Source organism: Camellia sinensis, chromosome 5 (assembly GCF_055761805.1).
Source record: "Camellia sinensis isolate YWXY chromosome 5, ASM5576180v1, whole genome shotgun sequence".
NCBI lineage: Eukaryota > Viridiplantae > Streptophyta > Magnoliopsida > Ericales > Theaceae > Camellia > Camellia sinensis.
The window spans coordinates 97,267,586-97,286,955 of record NC_138965.1 but is presented as its reverse complement, the minus strand read 5'-3'; the positions used below and the strand labels follow the sequence as shown (position 1 = coordinate 97,286,955).

Genomic DNA, 19,370 nt, shown 5'->3' with positions numbered 1-19,370 from the left:
TCCCAGCCGAATTAGGTTCCCTAGCCTAATTTAATTTAATTCTCCATAAGTAAGATTCCAATACATGAGTTTAATTCCAAGCTCTCACTTCTTTTATTAATTTCAAGAATTTCCCAAAACTAGTACATGTACTTTTACACTCTAGGTACCATCAATCAATTTGAGATCTATACATATATATACTTTGGGAAATGTGTCCATAGTACCATAATTGAATAAAAAAATGCCCCATCTCCCTTCCTAATGGCCGGCCACCCTAGGAGATTGTGAGGGGCCTATTTTCAAGAAATTACAATTATGATATTCTAGAAATCCTAGCACCTAGTACCCCTAAACCTAGGGTTTTGTTCCCAACACTAGTTTCACTCCAACTAGAGACCAACTAGATGTTGTCTAATTGTAACAACCCCTATCTGTGATTAGCCACTAATCCGTATTTAATGATGTTAATGAGAGGATTAAAATAAATTATGTATTTATGCTGCACTTTGTATGATTTTGGCTTTCTATCTGTTACTTATAGAAATATCTATTTGGAATTTCACTTTAATATGTAAATTGAAAGCCTTATCGGCATCCGAAAACGAAATTGACTACACCGATATGTTATTTGGAATTTTTAGAATCATTTGGCAAGTTTTATCAAAAATTGATTCAGGACGATTCATTAAGTTGCGTTTGGCAAATCTTATGTTCTAATTAAGGTATTTGAGCATCATAACTATAAATGTGAGACTTAAGCTCATGTGAGCTCACATCTTCTTCATTTCCCTTAGTGCTAAAATCTGAGATTTCATCCTAGAGTGAGAGAGACTCCATTTTAGAGAGAGAAAGTGTTGATTTAAAGTTGAAGTTGGGGATTTTGCTAGAGTAGCTCAAGTTTGGCAAGGATCTTATGTTTTTGAAGACTTTAGGTAAGCCCTTGACTATTAATTCATGAAAATTGTGTGTTGTAGGGATGCATTCAAGGAGTTGTTATGATCATTTGCATGTATTTCACATGTATTTGTCAAGAAGATAGAGAATTTGATTATAATTTCACATGCATGTATATATATATATATAGAGGTTTGCCATTTGAGTTTGATTTTGAGCATCTATGTTGTTATCATAAGTTACTGGGCACATGCATGTATAATTCGTCATGTTTTAAAGTTTAAACTCATGTTTTGAAAAGGATTTCCTTCATGCATAGAGCCTTTGAGCTCAAGTTTGTTAAAACCTTGGTGTTGGAGAAAAAAAGAGTTTATAAACCTTATATATGGAAGTTTGAACTCAATTTTAGTTAAATCCACGAGTTTTGAGCTAAAGGTTTGTAAATGATCATGTATTGGTGTTTTAGAAAAGTTTTCCAAGTGTTTTGATTAAGCTATGTGTGAGTGTAGCCATTGAATTGCATTTTGAAGCTCAAAACTCTGTTTTTGGAAATCCAGAATTTCACAGCTCGCTCGAGCGAGGAAACCTGCGCTCGAGCGAAGAATGCGAGCCCCCAGTATTTTTGCAGGCATGAGCGCTCCGCTCAAGCGACCGATGTCACGCTCGAGCGAACCCTTTGTATATTGTTGATCCGCTCGAGTGTGGAAGTTGTAGCTCGAGCGTAGATTGAGACCAACCAGTACTTTCTCCGAGTTTACAGACCGCTCGAGCGAAGGAAGTCTCGCTCGAGCGACCCCTCTCATATTTGCATGTCCGCTCGAGCGAGGAAATCTATGCTCAAGCGGAGACCTTATTTTCAGAAATTTTACCTAAGTGTTCCAAGGCATGTTTTGGCATTTTCATTGTATCTTAGGCATTCCTAAGCCTTAATTAAGCCATAGTAATGAGGTTATGGATTAGAAACACACTAAGGAAAGAACGTTCTAAGTTATGAGATTCAAGAGTGTGTTTTGAGCAATGTGTTAAGGAAGAACAAGAATCAATGTAATGAAAGCTAAGTCTTAATGGCCACTTGAATGTGTAATGATAAGACATGCTTGTGTTATGTATTTTGTGATTGTAGGTCAAGACTCGAGGATTGATTGATCGCTTACTGGAACCACTGTGAGTAACGTTATTGTAAAGATACGTTCATATGAATTACGTTCCAAATGAAATATGATAAGTTCTGATTTCTGAAATGATATCTGTTTTTGTGAACGAATATTCCAAGTTTGAAATCTATTATGGCATCCATAGATAGTCCCAAGTCATGGAGGACGGCATGAAAATGCGAGTCCATGACATACAAGTTTACGAGATCTCGTTAGCCACTTCATTGTGGTGATATGTGTTTAATCGGTATCCGGAACCGATTATTCTAGTCAGAAGACATTCTGTGATGTGTTCTATGGGATGTACCATTATTATGTCCCGATATGGAAATGATTATGCTCTGGTCTGTTTTCTGCTTATGATATATTCGGATTTAGTTCATTAACCCCTTTACCTTAATGTTATTCATTGGGCTTTAGCTCACTGTGTGTGTATATATATATAGGTGAGCATTTTGAAGCCCGAGCCTGAAGGCTTTTGTCTGGATCTGTGTTCTATTGTCAGCCAACCATTGTGCCTCACGTGGAGGTTTCCGAAGTGTCCTGTGTTCAAGTTCTATTGGTTTTATGTATATGTATGACTTGTTTTAATTCTGTTGGTTGGACTTAAAATACTATAATGTGTGTGGGTATAATGTATGAATGACTATTGCATACTTGTATATAAAGTTTTTAAATATTCTGTTTCATATAAGTCAGCACAGCTCATTGGACAACTATATTTATGTATTTGCTTCTGCTAGCCCCTTAATCTTGTTAATCTGTTCAGAGGCCTTCGGTAATCCAAGAATTACTAGCCGGTTACGATGTTAAACCTATAGGGGCGGGTTTGGGTCGTGACACTAATCCCATGATTAAGTTCCCTAATCACTCCCTATCCCATTAGACTCCAAGTAAATCCAAACCTTTCCATCCAATTCCAACTAGTGGGCCTTTATGTCTTTTTACACCAAAATTTCCTATAAATACCGCCACCCCCTAGCATGGCATACACAAAAAACACACACCCACACACTTTCAGCCTAGAGGAGAGAAAGGAGAGCAAGAGAGAAGTCTTGAGAGGGAGAGGAAGGAAGAGGAGAGCACTCATGTTCAAGCCTAGCATGTAAGCCACAACACAACCTTCTCTTTTATTTTCCCTTTTCAAATACATGTTCTTAAGGGTTCTAAACATTGTTTTCAGATGTGTTATTAATGATTTCCTTGTGTTAAAAATGATAAGAGTTGAGCCATGATCCTACCTCTCTTGTAGTTTCCCTCATTTCAGTACAAAACTATATTTTTCATACCAATCTCTCAAACTTTCCAAAGGCACACCTTCAAGCAAATTTTCTGAGTTTAATATATGTTAGTTAGCATGTTTTCATCACAAAAGAAACGAAAATTTTTTCTTAGTGGATCTCTTTTCTCACAAATCTTTTTGTTTTGGGTATTGTGCCTTAGAATATGTTTTTGCAGCCAACTTTCAAAATTTCTAGAAAAATGTAGAAAATTATTCTGGACCTCTATTTTATTTCAAAATATTCCTTAAGGAGTTATGTTTCAAATAAAATTGGTTTCATTGAAAAACAGTGAGCGGTTTGTAAGAAAATCAAATTTTCAAAACGGTCGACGAATCTGGACAGCGCTGGAGTGTTTTCTAAATAACTTAAAATCTAGAAAAGCTATCCCATTTCCGAAATATGTTCTGGAAACTAGATTAAATTCTCTACGAACCATAGGAAGGCCGAGTCCGGTGAAAAATCTAAAATAGTCCTTTCATTCTAATCCTTATGTGATATTGAATTTGGAAATTCTGTTGCGCGTGGGTGTTTTATGCTCTTGTGTTCATGAAAATGCTTATTATTTTATGATCATGTCTTGGCATGATATTGTATGTGTTATGGTTATATTCTTTATCTTCTTCATCTTAATGATGCATGCTTATGTGGATATTATTATCTTGTTAAGTTGGTCTAACCTTGATTTAAAACATTTAACTCCACGAAAAACGTAATTGGGATGGTATTGGGTTTTCGATCACTTGAGTAATGAAAAGATGATAATGTGTGATGTATGGATTGTTGGGATGCGTTCCCTATTTGGAAGTTAAAGTCTTGCGCAAGTGGTTTTCAAAACTCTTGAACGGAGCGGTTGTATTCGGACCCTAGATGGTTTGATGTGAGGAGGGATTTGGGCAAGGCCCTATTTTACCGTCTCTTTTGAGGCCCTGCGGTTGGCGCTACACGGCACATAACCGTTGGTAGGCATCCGAGGTAAGGTCTGCAACAAAGCAGCAAAAGAGGGGGCATACCGAATAATCCGCGTCCGATTCTTGTGGTTAGGAGGATGAAGTCTCTTTGGGGGATTTCTAGTTTACTAACATCTAACTTGTAACCCTTTATTTATTTAGTTGAGTATCATGCTTTACTACTTGATGTTATACTTGTGATTGCATTTTGGACTGGGAAAAAAGGACAGGGCGTGTGTGTGTGTTTACTGGGCATTCAAAACTCACGGCGTATCATGCTAGGTGCCGAAGAGGAGCTTATAGCTGGAGACGACGAGCCTGAAACCTTCGAAGACTTTTGGCTATCTTAGAAAAGTTAGAAATTTCCCTTTTGATATTTGGTAAGGCTCATGTGAAGATTAAATTTTCTTTTGGGATGTAATGTTATGAAACAAGCTTTTAAAATTAAGGATATTCGTGGTTGTTATGTACTTATATTCTAATACTTATATGTATGAACCTTATCGTTGCTTATGAGACTTTGTGTCAATACCTTTTAAGATCTGTCAAAAGGGTAGTGCGCTGTCTAAGAAAGCTGGACTTAGAAGGGAGGCTAATTTGACTCCTCCAGCGATCTGGGATCTTACTTGGTTATTGACCATAGGATTCATTAGTGACTCTCCTTTGACTGCAACCAATAGTGTAGATTCGGGGCGTCACAATTGTGGTGCTTATTGAGTAAATTTTTTATTTATCAAATTACTAAAGATGTGCCTTGAGTAGTGGTGTGTCTTGAAATGAAATGTGGTTTGTAAACAGAGACACCTCATCTATAACAATATATGTGGTTTGGCAAGTGGATTTTGAACAATATAGGGATATTGAACTAAAGCCTCGTTTGGCAAGTGGATTTTTTAGTCAAAAAATCAAAAAGTTATTAAAAAAATAAAAAACCAACAACATATACCAAAAAGTCAAAGATTTTATTTTCTCTTTATTTTTTGCACATCTTTTCATAAAAAACTAAAAAGTCATCCCAAACATACTAGTTTTCTTTACATCATATTTTAGCCCCAAAACCAAAATGTTACTAAAAAAGTCTGTTCTCAAACGAGGCCTAAATATTGTTAAAATTTTAAGAGTGAATTACGCCGGAAGTCCTTATATTTTGGTCTTTTTGTCATTTTAGTCCATCTAATTGTATTTTTTTTTTAGAGATAAAAATGTAAATTTACTCAATTTAATGAGTTAATCTCAATCAACTTACTAATTTTTTTATTTTATTTTTTTTTTGTAAAAAAATCCTAAATACGTATTAATTGAATCGAATTGACACAAATTTTAAAATTAAGAAATAAAATTAAATCAATTAAAATATAAAAATCAAATTGATACAATAAATAAAATATAAAGACTATCAGTATAATTTACTGAAATTTAATATAATGAGTCTTGGAAAAAGTAGAAATAATAATTTTCTTACTATAAAATTAGATCAAAGCCAAATTCTTAAATGAGACAAGTAATGAAGAGGACCCACCAACCCATAATGACCCAACCAGTCGGCTGAAATTTTAATTCATGCAGTAAACAGAGCCCCTAGTATTGCTCCCAAACTCTCTCTCTCTCTCTCTCTCTCTCTCTCTCTCCAAACACATTCATTCCCATTCAATTCATGTACCTGCCCCTTGTGTCTATCAAGAGGAAATTATAAGGGAAATAACATATCAGTTGAAAAGTTATAAATTTTGATTATTAAAATTATATATTTTTTCATATATTTGTAATTATTTTTAAAATTTTAACTGGATTTGTAATTTGTTCAAATTATAATCAGTAATTCTACAAATAACAGTTTCATTTTGTTAGAATTGTTTTTATTTTTATTTTAAATAATTGATCTATCTTGTAAAATATATTTATTATTTATTTTTTTAATATAAATATGATAAAATAAAAAATGTAATGATTATCAAATTAATCTAATTTTTTCATGAATAATATTTACTGAAAATCCTACAAAATAAAAAACTCAAATCATGAAAATATGACTCATAGTGGGCCCACATCTCCTCAAGTTCCATCAAATTAAGATTTAAACTTGAGAATAGTCTCATAAAAATTATTAGGTAAATTACCCTCACCTTTTTTGAAATTTTTAAAAAAAAATACAAATAATTCTACACTTTTGATATAATTACACCATACTCTTTTAAGGTTTTAATTCACATAATTCTTAGATAATTTTTTATTAGTAATTCATGAATTATACGTATAAAAAAATAATATTATCATATATTTTTATTACTAAAATACTAGCAGTTGACTCGTGCACGTATTATTATTTTTTTCAAAAAATATTTGATGGTACAATATGTTATAAAAAATTAAAATTTAATTATGATTTTAATTATTTATTTTGATAATATTAGCGCTGTCGTTTTATAAAATTGTTACTTGAATACTTATATATATATATATATATATATATATTAACTTTAATTAAATTATTTGTGTATTTTGATAATTTTAGTTCAATCATATTATAAAAATGTAATTATCATATAATAATTTTGTATGATATATATTAAATTATAAAATAGTAAAATAAATATTCATGTTAATATTAAAAATAATAGTTAAATTAGGGAAGAATTAGTAATATAAAATTAAAAGTAATTTTAACTATTTAATTTTCTTTTTATATTCTTTTGGAAAATAAAATATGTAGAAACGGAAACTATATAAAATATATTTAAAAAATTAAATATAAATATATTGTAGTTGGATTAACATATCATGGTTTTATATGATATATATGATATATATATATTAAATTATAAGATTGTAAAATAAACACTTTTGATTAAATTAAAATATCAATTATATAAAAGAAATTCAACAATGACTAACCAAGAAATAATCACATAACAACATCTAAACCCAAAAAGAAAAAAATAATGAAAACATTCAAATGATGGATACATATCAGTGTGTAAAATAATTAATCATCTGTAATATGACGTCAAAACATAAAAAAAACTTACTGTTCAACAATTAAAAAATTAACTTAAGCAGTAAATCCAAACTTCAAAGGTTCATCGAAAGTATCATTGTTGTACAGGTTTTTTCTCCAGTGAGCTGTGATTCTAAAAATAATGTTGGAAATGAAGTATGATTTTATATATGAAATTACTATAAAATTTAAATGATAAACCCATAATTTAAAATAATATAGAATTGGTATTAGGTATAAAATAATACACGGGAAAATAAGAAGAAAAAAAAAAAGGACAATTTATCATTAAAAAAAATCCTAATACCCTTGAAAAAATTAAGAAGAAAAACATGAAATGCAAAATTAGTATCGAGTTTATGGATTATCTCAATTTCCGATGAAAAATATACGAAAAAATATATATATTTATTAAATATAGTCCATATAAAATAGGTAAAGTTAAAATAATTTAAATTAGGTTCGTATTTGTGTAGAACTCTATATGTAATTAAAAAAAAATACATATTAACGTACTATCTTAGAAAAAAGTAAGCCTTTATAATGTGCGACTTAAATATGAAAAAAATACTACTTATATATATATATATATATATAATATTGACTTTTGTTTATTTCAGTATTTACTTACTCTATATTTGGTTAAATGATTTGAGAAGGAATTTGGAAACAAAAAAATGAAAAGGAAAAGGAAAAGGAAAAGAAAGAGGGTAGTGAAATATAAATAAAATATACTTATGTTTTCACCTAATTTCAAACACCATTTTCCATTCTCTTTCCAAGTCTTTTCCTAAATCCACCTACCAAACACAGTTTTACTGTTTGTCAACTATACATTTTAGAAAAAAAAGTTAAAAAGTCATTATAAATTGTCACATCACTCTATTTACTTTTCTACATATTTTTTTATAAAAAGTTAAAAAAATTATTAAAATAACTTATTTCCAAAAAAATTATAAGATTAATTATATTTTTTCAAACCTTCGAAGCGGTGAGTATAATTATACTAAATTATTTTTGTACTTGATTTTGTATGCTGTAATTTATTGCAAGAGGCAGTGTTAGAGAGGGAAGAAACGGTAGATATAGTTAGGAGTGTAAAAATGGCCCGTAACCTGTGGGCGGTCCGAAACCCGCAGGCGGCCCGGAGTGGGCCCTGCTAGAGCCTAGCCTGAGCGCTTAGGCTAGGGCCTAAGCCATCATGTTGAAGCCCCATCCGACTCGTGGCCTAGCCCTTCAGCCCACTTAAGGCCCATTCAAGGCTCGGCTCACCCGAGGTCCAGTGCCTTTTTTAGTGAAAAATAATAAAATTTTGGTAAAAAATTTAAATTAAAAAAAAATGGTTAGGCCCGCCTAAGCCCAAGCTCAGACTCAGGCCCATCGGGCTGGCCTGAGGCTCGGTCCACTGACCCGTCCAGGGCCTAGATACCTCTGGGCTTGAACCTAATTTTTTTGGCTCGTGGATCGGTCCGACCCAAATTTTGCCTGGAGCCCGCGAGGCCCGATATGGGCTGGCCCCGGCCTGGCCAGATTTACACCCCTAGATGTAGTGTGTCCCACTCTCAGTTTTCCATGTGCCCCTCATGTGCCTTACCATCTCTCCCTACGTCTCTGTTCTTCAAAAATTATACCATAATTTGGAGTACTCGAAAGTATCACGTGATCATACTTTATTATTAATTATTATTTATTATATCAATCAACATAAATAATTAATACTCTCTCCGTCTCAAGATATTATTTCTTTATTCTATTTTTCATTATTTCAAAATATTAGTTCATTTTCTAAAAATTAAGGACTAAAATAATATAAATTTCTTATTTTGTCATTTTTTTAAATTCATTAATAACACAAAAAAATATAATTATGACAATTGATATTTCTAAAAATATTATTATCAAAGAGTAATTTTGAAAAATTAAGGCTATGTTTGGAACCATTTTCAAACGAGTTTTCTACTCCCACATTTGAATATGATGTTTGGATAGAGTTGTGAAATTAATTTTTTACAACTCTGTAAAAAACTCTGTTTGAGAGCGCGATTTAAATTTTTTTTTTTTTTGAAATTTGGCCTAACCGGTCGTCCCACCGGACATCCGCGTCCGGCCAGTTGACCGAAACAATTTATTTATTTATTTATTTTTTTTTTTGCAATTGATATGTTAATTTTTATATATTTAAAAAAAATTCTGAATTTTTTAAAATTTTTTATGTGCTTTAATAGAATTTTGAGTTGTATGTTTGGTTATAAATTGTAAGTTTTTGTATCAAATATCAAATATCACATCAAAAATTTTCCACTCAATTTAAAACTCTTTTCAAAATTATTTTCAAAACTCTTTCACTAAACAAATTTTCCACACTCAAATCATAATTTCAAAACTCACAAACTCAAAATACAACTCATACTCTCAAATCATAGTTACAAAGTTCTATCAAAAGCAACCTAATATTTTTAAAGTGTAATAATTATACTATAAAAAAAATTAAATTCTCTAAAAATATTATTATTATGGGACAGATAGAATATTTTATTTTTTCTACTAATTATACTACTGTAAAATATTTATTTCCACAATCAATTACACAACGTAACGATACGCCGAGACTATCCTCTCTTTCTCTATATGTGTCCCACCGGTGACTACCGCCACCCCCTTGCATTAACCTCTTTCGCTCTCTAAAGAACCATGCCTCGCGTGCTTTCTAGTTTGGATTCCTCACCGCCATTTCTCACCGTAGTTGGCGGCACAACCACCACCACCACCACCACCGTGACTCGACCTCACCTCAGCCATGACGAGCCATCTTCTTCGTCGGCGTCTGCTTCGATCATGATAGTAATCATCATCATCGCCTCCGCCATTATCGTCTCCGCTTCTCTCTACCTCTTCCTCCGCTGCCTCACTCGCCACTGCCACCGCACCTTCTCCGCCGCCGACGTCGTCTCCTCCTCCCACAACAACAACAGCAATTCACGCCGTGTTCGCTGTTCCTACGAGACTCAAAATGCATCAAATAATTTGATTAGCTCTCTCCCTGTATTCACGTTCGGTTCCGTCACCGGGAACCTCGCCGGCGGAGATTGCTCCGTCTGTTTGTCGAAGTTCGAGACGAACGATCAGCTACGGTTGCTACCTCTCTGTTGTCACGCCTTCCACGCCGAGTGCATTGACGCGTGGCTCTCGGCGAATCAGACCTGTCCATTGTGCAGGTCCACGGTACATCCGACCGAGGCCGATGTACTTGATAAAATCCTTTCATCATCAGCTACCGTTGATCGCGGGAACAGTTTCCGAATTGAGATCGGAAATTTGAGCCAGCGACGAGAGGCGTCGGATTCCATCGACGCTAGGAATCGGAGATCGTACTCCATCGGCGGCTCCTTCGAGTACATTATCGACGACAGTTACGAAGTCTCCGTGGGCTCCACACACCGGCGAGGAGTCTCTGCGATCGACAAGGACTCCACCGGAGCCCCGGCGAGTGTGCCAGAACCGCCGGGAGAGAATTTAGCGGCGGAAGTGGCAGGTCGGAGCTGGTTGAGAGATTACATGGATCGACTCTCGTCGATTTCGTCTCGAACGATGTCGTTTCGAAGCTCCAGCAGATTTTTCACCGGTAGCAGTCGGCGGAGCGACGCCGTAGTCGCCGTGGAGGACTTGGAAGGGAATCGTGTTGGAGAAGAAATCAGCGAAATCTTTCGGTGGCTCTCAGGGGTATGACTTGTAAATTCTCTCCTAAACCAGTGGCAAAATCATAATTTCAAGCTTAATTCCCACTTTTGCTCCTTCCACTCCATTCAAAGGAGTAGTGGATGTAGAAAAAAAAAATGGAATGAATTTGAGTTTTTCCCATTCCAAATCATACAAAATAGGTGAAACGTAAACTTGCTATTGAGAAAGTCTTACAGTAGGTAATATCTTTGTTAATGATTTTTGTCTCATACGTAGTTATAATTGATAGCTATGAAATGAGTGGTAGTTAGAGTAATCAAATCCATTGGTACACACATATATGGTTTACCAGCTTCTAATTTGTCCAGTTTGTGTAGTGTGATCATGAAGAATGTCAAACATATATTGGCCAAGTTAGCTAAGCATTCGTTTGACTAATTTAATTGGGTTAAAAAAAACACAAAAGATAAAATAGATTAAATAAGTTAATAAGATAAAATGTCGCATTTAAATCATTATTATTTTATTTTTTCTCTCACAAAAATTAAAAAAAGTCAAAAAAACCAAACCAAATGAATTTTTTAGTCTCAAATTTAAAAAGTCTCAACTCAAAAAAACCAACTAAAAAAGTTAATGTCAAATGGCGACTTTGTTCACAAAAAAAATCGAACATTGACAATTAAGCCTTCGTTTGGATGTGGGTTGACATTTTAACTTCTTAGTTATTTTAGCCTAGGGTTAAAAGGTCTCGTTTGGGATAGACTTTTTGATTTTTTTGACTTTTGTAAGAGAAAAAATGAAATGATTATGGTTTGAATGTGATGTTTTGTCTTATTGAATTAAAAAGTTTATTTTGTCTTTTTATACCTATTTTAGCCCAAACATGACATGCCAAACGAAACCTAAGAGTGACAAAAATTAAATTTAGAAGGCATAACACTATTTAAGGCTCATCCTAAAATTATATATATTACAGCTAAATTAGCTAATTGCCCAATAGAAATCCAGTCTATGATTTTGCATAATGATGAGTAGCTCTTTCACTTGTTCATGAATTCCCTTCCTTTGACTTGATTATGATTGTGTTTGAATCATAACTTTGAACAGATTAAAAATAAAATAAAAAAAGAAAAGAAAAGAAAAGAAAATAGAAGAAAAAATTAGATTTTATTGTACTCACATTTTTCTTTCTCTTAATTCAAACTCAGTTTTAAGAGATTGATTGACCTGACAAATGAGACACTTTCTTAATCAAAGTTGTATTAGATTTATCATTGCAGAATTGATTGTAAAAAGAGAAAAAAATACTCTCTTTTTTTCTTTTTTCTTTTTTTTCGGTTGAAGGTTAGATTTGATTTCAAGTTTTTGGTACACCTATTATTAAAAGACTTGTGAATTAAGTTAATGTGGTCATTTAATGTTGTACCCGAGCCTTGGATTTACCAAGAGAAATAAATAAATTCACCTCATTTTCTTTTTGTCAAGATAAAGAAACATAATCTTAGGGTGTTGTCATTTACTGCATTCCAACAAAAAAAATCAAGATTGAGATCTGAATTTGGTGTAACCAAAGGGTTTGTTTGGATATGAGTTGATTTTTTGACTATTTAGGCCTCGTTTGGCAAGAGGTCATTTTAGCTAATTAGTCAAAAAGTTATTAAATTAGCCAAAAAGCCAACAACCCATACCAAAAAGTCAAAGATTCTCTTTTCTCTCTACTTTTTGCACATCTTTTCGTAATTAGCCAAAAAATCATCCCAAACATACAAGTTTTTTTTACCTACCTTTTTAGCCAAATAACCAAAAAGTTACTAAATTAGCCTGTTCCCAAACGAGGCCTTAATTTGGGGCTAAAAAATATCGTTAGTGATAGGTTTTTTTGACTTTTATGAGAGAAAAAATAAAATAATTATGATTTAGATGTAACATTTTGTCTTATATCACTAAAATAACTTATTTTATCTTATATGACTATTTTAGCCCAAACTAATATCCCAAACGGGAGCAAAGCCAGATTGAGTTGTTGTGCCCTTTCTTTGACTTGAAACCTTGAAATTTGTTTATGTTCATTTTATTTTTTATTTTATTTTTGGGTAGCCCTATTAATATTTTGGTTTTGTTGTAACGGTCCATGAAATTTTGGGATGATCAAATTATATTAAATCTAGCATTTAGTGAATCTTATCACGTTTTCAAGAGATGAGGATATATAATTAAGTAAAATATTTTGATCCTCCATGTAATTCTCTCTGCCTTAAATTAATCAGAGTATACATAAGTGACAAAACTTTCCTATTTTTTTTTTAAAAAAAATTTAATTTAATTTGTTTTTTGGGGTAGGTCATCCATATGTGGTCCTAACACATTCAAAACCCAATAAAGAAAACCCCTAAATAGTCCCCAAGAAACATGGATCCTTTGTCTCTTGGGTATCACAATGCATGTCTCGAGTCTTGACCTCTACAATTTCTCCCAAATTAATGACATTTACATGCTTTGATTTCTATTTGCTTTAGCTCATAATCTTCGTTACTCATGACAACTGGAAAATTATTTTGTAATACTATCATGACATGTACACATAGTGAAAAAGGAGAACAGGTAAAGATCAATCTTGTCACCAACTTAATTTGCATAGTGACCTTGACTCCTAATAATTAAAACTTATTCAGGGTTGGTTTGGGAAGTGGGTTGACTTTTTGGCTTTTTGGTTTTTTGGCTATTTTAGCCTAGGCTAAAAAGCTTGGTTTGGGAAGGTCTTTTTGGCTTTTTTGACTTTTTTTATGAGAGAAGAGTGTAATGATTATGTGTTGGATGTGATGTTTTATTTTTTGTGACTAAAATAGCCTATTTTGTCTTTTGTAGCTAAAATAACCAAAAAAGCCCAATCTAGCTCTTCCCAAACGGAGCCTCAGAAGCACTACTATGGTATATGCACATATGCTTCGTTTGCTTTAGCATAACATAATTTTTTTACAAAATGTTTTCTTTAGTGGTGGTAGGGTGGTGAAGTTGATGTGGTGACCGTGACAGTGGTTGTATGGTAGCATTAGTAAGAAAGTGTTTAGATGATCTAAATAAGTATATTTTTTGACTTTAATATATAAAAAAGTAAGAGATGATATGATCCAAAAAAAAAAAATGAAAAAAAAATACATTTTTATATGAGATGCCAAATAGTGCTTTAGTCAACATGTTACTCACATTTCAAAAGTGAAAAATATTTTTCACTCAAATAAGCTTATTTATCATTGATTATAGAATATATTTTCTGTTGATTTTCATTTTTCATTATACCAAACAATAAAAAATGTAATAAAATATTTTTCAAAAGATAGATAAATTAAGTCAACTTTATTCATTGGATTACAACTGCTCTTATTGATACGTGATTTGGGAGTATCATATTTGGGTGCTGAGCTTGTATTCTCGAAAGTGACTTTGAAAGTGAAGGGGGGGTTGAAAAAAATGAAGCATGAGTTGGTAGGGGTGAGAAAATTGGGTAGTTTCTTTTTTGAATGTGAATAGGGAAAGAAGGGCACAAATTGAGGGGGGTAATAAAAATAAGAGAGTTAAGCATTGATAGAGACTCCCTCCAATCACCACCCTCACCATCCCCACACACACGTGGCGGGTGGTGATTGGAGAAGAAGAAAAAGAAAAAAAATAGAAAAAAAAAAACTAGCCAATGGGAGGAAAAGGGGGTCAAAGGGGGTGGGAGGGAAAGAGTGTCTCAAACATTTTTGTTATATAATATAGCAAGAGGACTTCAAAATATTAATTAGCCAACAGAGGACTTAATGACAAAGCATCAAACCACTTTCTTCTTCTTCTTCTTATTTTTTTTTGTTTATTTTTATTCACAGAAGTAACCATTGAGTTAGCTGTTTCTTTCTTTCTTTGTTCCAAGGACCACTGATGTCCTTTGTGGGCTAGAGGGTACTGATTCTATGATTGTTGCAGTACCAATGAAGAAATCTAACATGAAAAAAAAAAATATATATATATATATATATATATATTATTTATGTGGTTGTACTTGTGTTTGTGTACTAGTATGTAATATGTATGAGCATCTTAGCAACAAATTATACAAACTCAAGTATTGGAGTCTAAACAAGTCACTTACCAATCGATAAATCCCATTGGCTCCACTTTTTCTTAGACTGTTTTTAAATCATGAATTTAGATAAAGATTTGGAAATGAAAAAAGAAAATATAGATGAAATGTAATATATTAATAAAATATAATTACATTTTAATCATATTATTCAAATACAGTCTTAATGCACAAATGACTTCATAAGCTTCCTTCATATGTCATCCCTTTCCATTTAATCATCGACAAAACATACCTTTCAATTCGACTTAACAAAATAACTCAAAACTTTTAAAACAATCAATTGAATGGGTAGTCATGATCTTCCAAACTCTACCGATTGTATGGATGAATCCAATGCTTCATCCAAATGTGTAAATTATTTTAGCTACACTTAAAAGTTGAGTTACGCGACTCGATTTTGAAAAGGATGAGAGGACGAGCTCCTAGGAGCCTTCAAAGTCATGTTCATTGTCACTATAACATATAAGAGTTTTAGAGATCAAATATTTTGGTCTTTAAAAGTGAAAATTTTGTTGTAAAAGATATTTAGGGACCAATTTTCATCATCATGAGGATAGTCATTAAAAGGTCGTCCCGAAAAATAAAAAATAAGGCTGTTAGAGACAAATTTTTTAAAATGTCACTAATAAATAGACTTTTAGGTACAAAATAATTTGGTCTCAAAATTGTTTACTTTTTTAGACAAAAAATTTGGTCCCAAAATGATAATAATTCATCACTAATGTCCAATTTTTGTTGATAAAAATATAATAACGACACTTTTTGCAACAAAATTATTTCGTCCCTAAAAAATAATTTTGTCCCTAAATTTTGGTATCTAAAACCAAAATTTTTTGTAGTGTGTTCAAGTTTGACTTGAGAACTTATTGAATTTCAAAAATATACTTAAACTCAACTTATTTTTATCTTTTAAGCCGATCTCAAATATGATTCAATCAAGCCGGTTATAGTCAAACTCAACTAATTTGATTTTTATAGTGCATAAAATTTTCTCTAACAAGCTTCAAAATGTATGCAAATTAAACTTGTTTACGTAACAAATATTTTAAATGAATTTTAACAAGTTAAGCATAAATCTAACTCGAGTAGTTTGATTTCTTTTATAATCCTTCTAAATGTCTATACACTTCTATAGTACACAATGGCTTTACATAGTTTTTCAGGTTACTTTGAATTTAATAATGCTATGATGACTAAAATTTGGATATACCCTCTTAGATGTCGCCAATGCGTTGATTTTAATTGGCCAAATCTTTTATGTTTTGTATCAATGCATTAATAATACATTAGATGATATCCAAAATTTGTTACTTAAATTTAATCACATTATGTGATTGGAGTAGCAACTACAAACTCATGCACATACTTTTGGATCTGTTTGGTTTTATTTTCGTTTTCATTTTCATGTTTTTAAAAAACAAAAACAAATGAAAAGTAAAAAAATGCTCATTGTTTTCATTTTGTGTGACAACAGGCTTTTAAAAAATTGATTTTTTTTTTTTTTTTTTTGATGTTTTTAAAGAGGTTTAAAAGGTTGCATAGTTTATGGGTGATTGATTGGTGTTAAGATGTTTTTATCTTTTCAACTTGAGGAAGAAAACTAAGTCATTAAAGTTTAGCAATCAAATAATCTTTAGGTTGTGTTTTTGGATCATGAATTGGGAAAGAAAAAGAAAAAAGGTGAATAAAATGTTTCTTTTTTTATTCATATTTCACCTATCTTTTTCATTTTCTTTTCCACAACCTTGAGTTGATACAAGATACGCCTCACTTCAACTCCGCCTCTCTATTCTCTTTTCTGTTTTTTCAACTAATAAATAAGGTTGATACAAGATTAGCGAAATAGACATATCCTACCTGACTTTTATTTTTTTTAATGATTTTACACTATTTAGAAGCAACTTCTGAAGCAACAGCATTTGATCCCCAAATCATCATCTGAAACAAGGAAAACAAACAAAACAAAAACCAAAACAAAAACAAAGTAAAGTTATGAACTCATGATATACAACAAAACAAACATTCTATCAACATTCTCACAATTCAAAAATTACAACTCAATATATTCGGAATGGTAACCAGAAAATTGCATCATATGATTCCTCCTAATATTCTCTTCTTCAGCTGAAACGAAACAAAATCTCATAGCAACAGAAAAGTGTACAGAGAGCACATTGTCAAAATGTTGTTGAAAAACATGCTTTTTTTTCTCTGTCCACTGCTGCAAGGAGTACTTGTCCCACTGAAACACCCTTTCTTCTGTTTAATCCCTTGACCTAGATCTTCAAGTACAAATGAAGAATTTGTTTGACTACTACTAAACAAAACACACCAATAAAACCCTTTGTGAGTCCCAATCAAGCCTACTCCGACTTCGGTGTGCGTTTTATTTTCAAGGAGAGAGAGAGTTTTCTTGTCTTGAACAAGCACACGAGAAAAGGCTTCGGATGGCTCAAGATACTTGTGCTGACACCCCACAATGTGGCCTGAAATGGTGCCAAAAGTTGGTAGTTCAACGCCACAATTGGGAGCAAAAACTTCAGTGAAGTCATCTTCTGGTGGTTGACAATTTACTGTGTTGTTGCCCGTGCAGTTCCCCTTGCATTCCTCTGCATACTGCAACGCCATGCAACCAAGACCAGGACTGTTGTTCAATTGTTGAAGCCTTAGGGCTGTACGGTTCTTGTTGATTATATCAACTAGATCATTTGCAGGGTTTCCTGTGGAACAAAACCATAAATCAGAAATTGCACATGCATGAACATTCATGGATTAGTCCTTGAAAGCATTGACAATTAAATGTGATTTATCCCAAAAATCTACAGTTTGAATGATTTTAATATCAGATCTACGGATAGTTTTAGAACTAAGTGCAGACTAGAAACAATCATAAAAATGTGGACCAAACTCTGGGGTCCTTGATATTTAAATATTATAAAGTACATTTATAGTTGTGCACAAATGTGGACCAAACTCTTACTTGGGGGACGTTTCCTACTCAGAAACGCGTTTCTACGCTCCCAAGTAAGAAACTCATTCCTGTCGAGGAAGAAACTCACTCTCAATTGATATAGAAACTCTTAACCATATAACTCTCAAATGAAACAAAAGAAAAACAATTTTAACTTCTTGTACTACTTTCTATTTACATGATATATATTTATACTTGATGAAGACAATTTATAGTTGACACTAGTCTCACATAATTATTCATATTTTTTTACACATCTTGCAACTAAGCTGAAAAATTAATTGTTAGAATATATTTATATATTTAATATATAAAATATATCTACACTCCTGACCTTAGAAACTTCTATATGCCCTCACTCCGCCACTCACACTCCTGTCCCTATCCCCGCTTTGTGCAACTTAGCCTAATTCCAACTACTATGAGCAGCCCTTGTTCTTCAGCCAAAAAAAGGTTAACAGCAGAAGACTAAGCCCTCGTTTGGGAACAGGCTAATTTAGTAACTTTTTGGCTATTTGGCTAAAATATGAGCTAAAAAAAACTAGTATGTTTGTGATGACTTTTTGGCTTTTTACGAAAAGATGTACAAAAAGTAGAGAGAAAAGAGAATCTTTGACTTTTTGGTATGGATTGTTGGCTTTTTGGCTAATTTACTAACTTTTTGGCTTTTTTGCTAAAAATAAGGGTTCCCAAACGAGGCCTAAATAATCTTCTGCATATCTATTCCATTCCAAGGCGAGATTTCAAACTTTGCATTAATGTAGTATTTGGTTCATTGAAAAGAAGGTAGAATGGAATGATCATTCCATTAGAATGTCCATTTTCACGTTTGATTCACTAAAAAAATGATTAAAAAAAATACATTACAACTGTAATCACCATTGTAAGTGAGTGTAATTCCATAGGGAGGTTAAGGAATGAGCATTCCATTTCATTCTATTTTCAATTCCGTGAACCAAACATAGCATAAGAGTCACTTCCATGAATAAGAGAAAGGATTTGCTATATTCTCTTATTATTGATTTTGTCCATTTATGTTTGTTTGTTCTTGTTTTTTTGCTCAAAAAATAAAACATCTGGTTCTCTGAATTCTCATAACAGATTTGTTTGCAAATTTAACCAGATAATAAATCCACTTCATATCTTATATTAACTAGGTATCTCTATTTTAATGCTTGTATGGACCAACTTATAGTATATAGTATATATGCAATAGCGTGGATTTAGGATTTATTAAAAAATTTCATGATAGCTTCTCTTACATAATTGGTTCCAATTTAAAGGATGAATCTTTGCCTTCAAATTACATTTGATAGCACAATCAAACAAGGCCATAATCAATA

The 19,370-nt window shown here is 32.4% G+C and overlaps 2 protein-coding genes across 2 annotated transcripts in view; one reads left to right on the top strand and one right to left on the bottom strand.

The window, feature by feature from the left end:
- Positions 1-9,852: 9,852 nt before the first annotated feature.
- LOC114314670 (E3 ubiquitin-protein ligase ATL4) overlaps positions 9,853-19,370 on the top strand; it is a 12,248-nt gene continuing 2,730 nt past the window's right edge. Inside the window, exon 1 of the mRNA XM_028261135.2 lies at positions 9,853-10,975. Within this exon, the coding sequence (XP_028116936.2) occupies positions 9,947-10,975 (1,029 nt within the window). The 5' untranslated portion in view covers positions 9,853-9,946. The remainder of the gene's footprint in view (positions 10,976-19,370) is intronic.
- The window catches only part of LOC114314852 (uncharacterized), a 22,655-nt gene continuing 20,317 nt past the window's right edge, over positions 17,033-19,370 (bottom strand). The window contains exon 2 of the mRNA XM_028261372.2: positions 17,033-17,776. Coding sequence (XP_028117173.2) covers positions 17,199-17,776 — 578 coding nt within the window. The 3' untranslated portion in view covers positions 17,033-17,198. The remainder of the gene's footprint in view (positions 17,777-19,370) is intronic.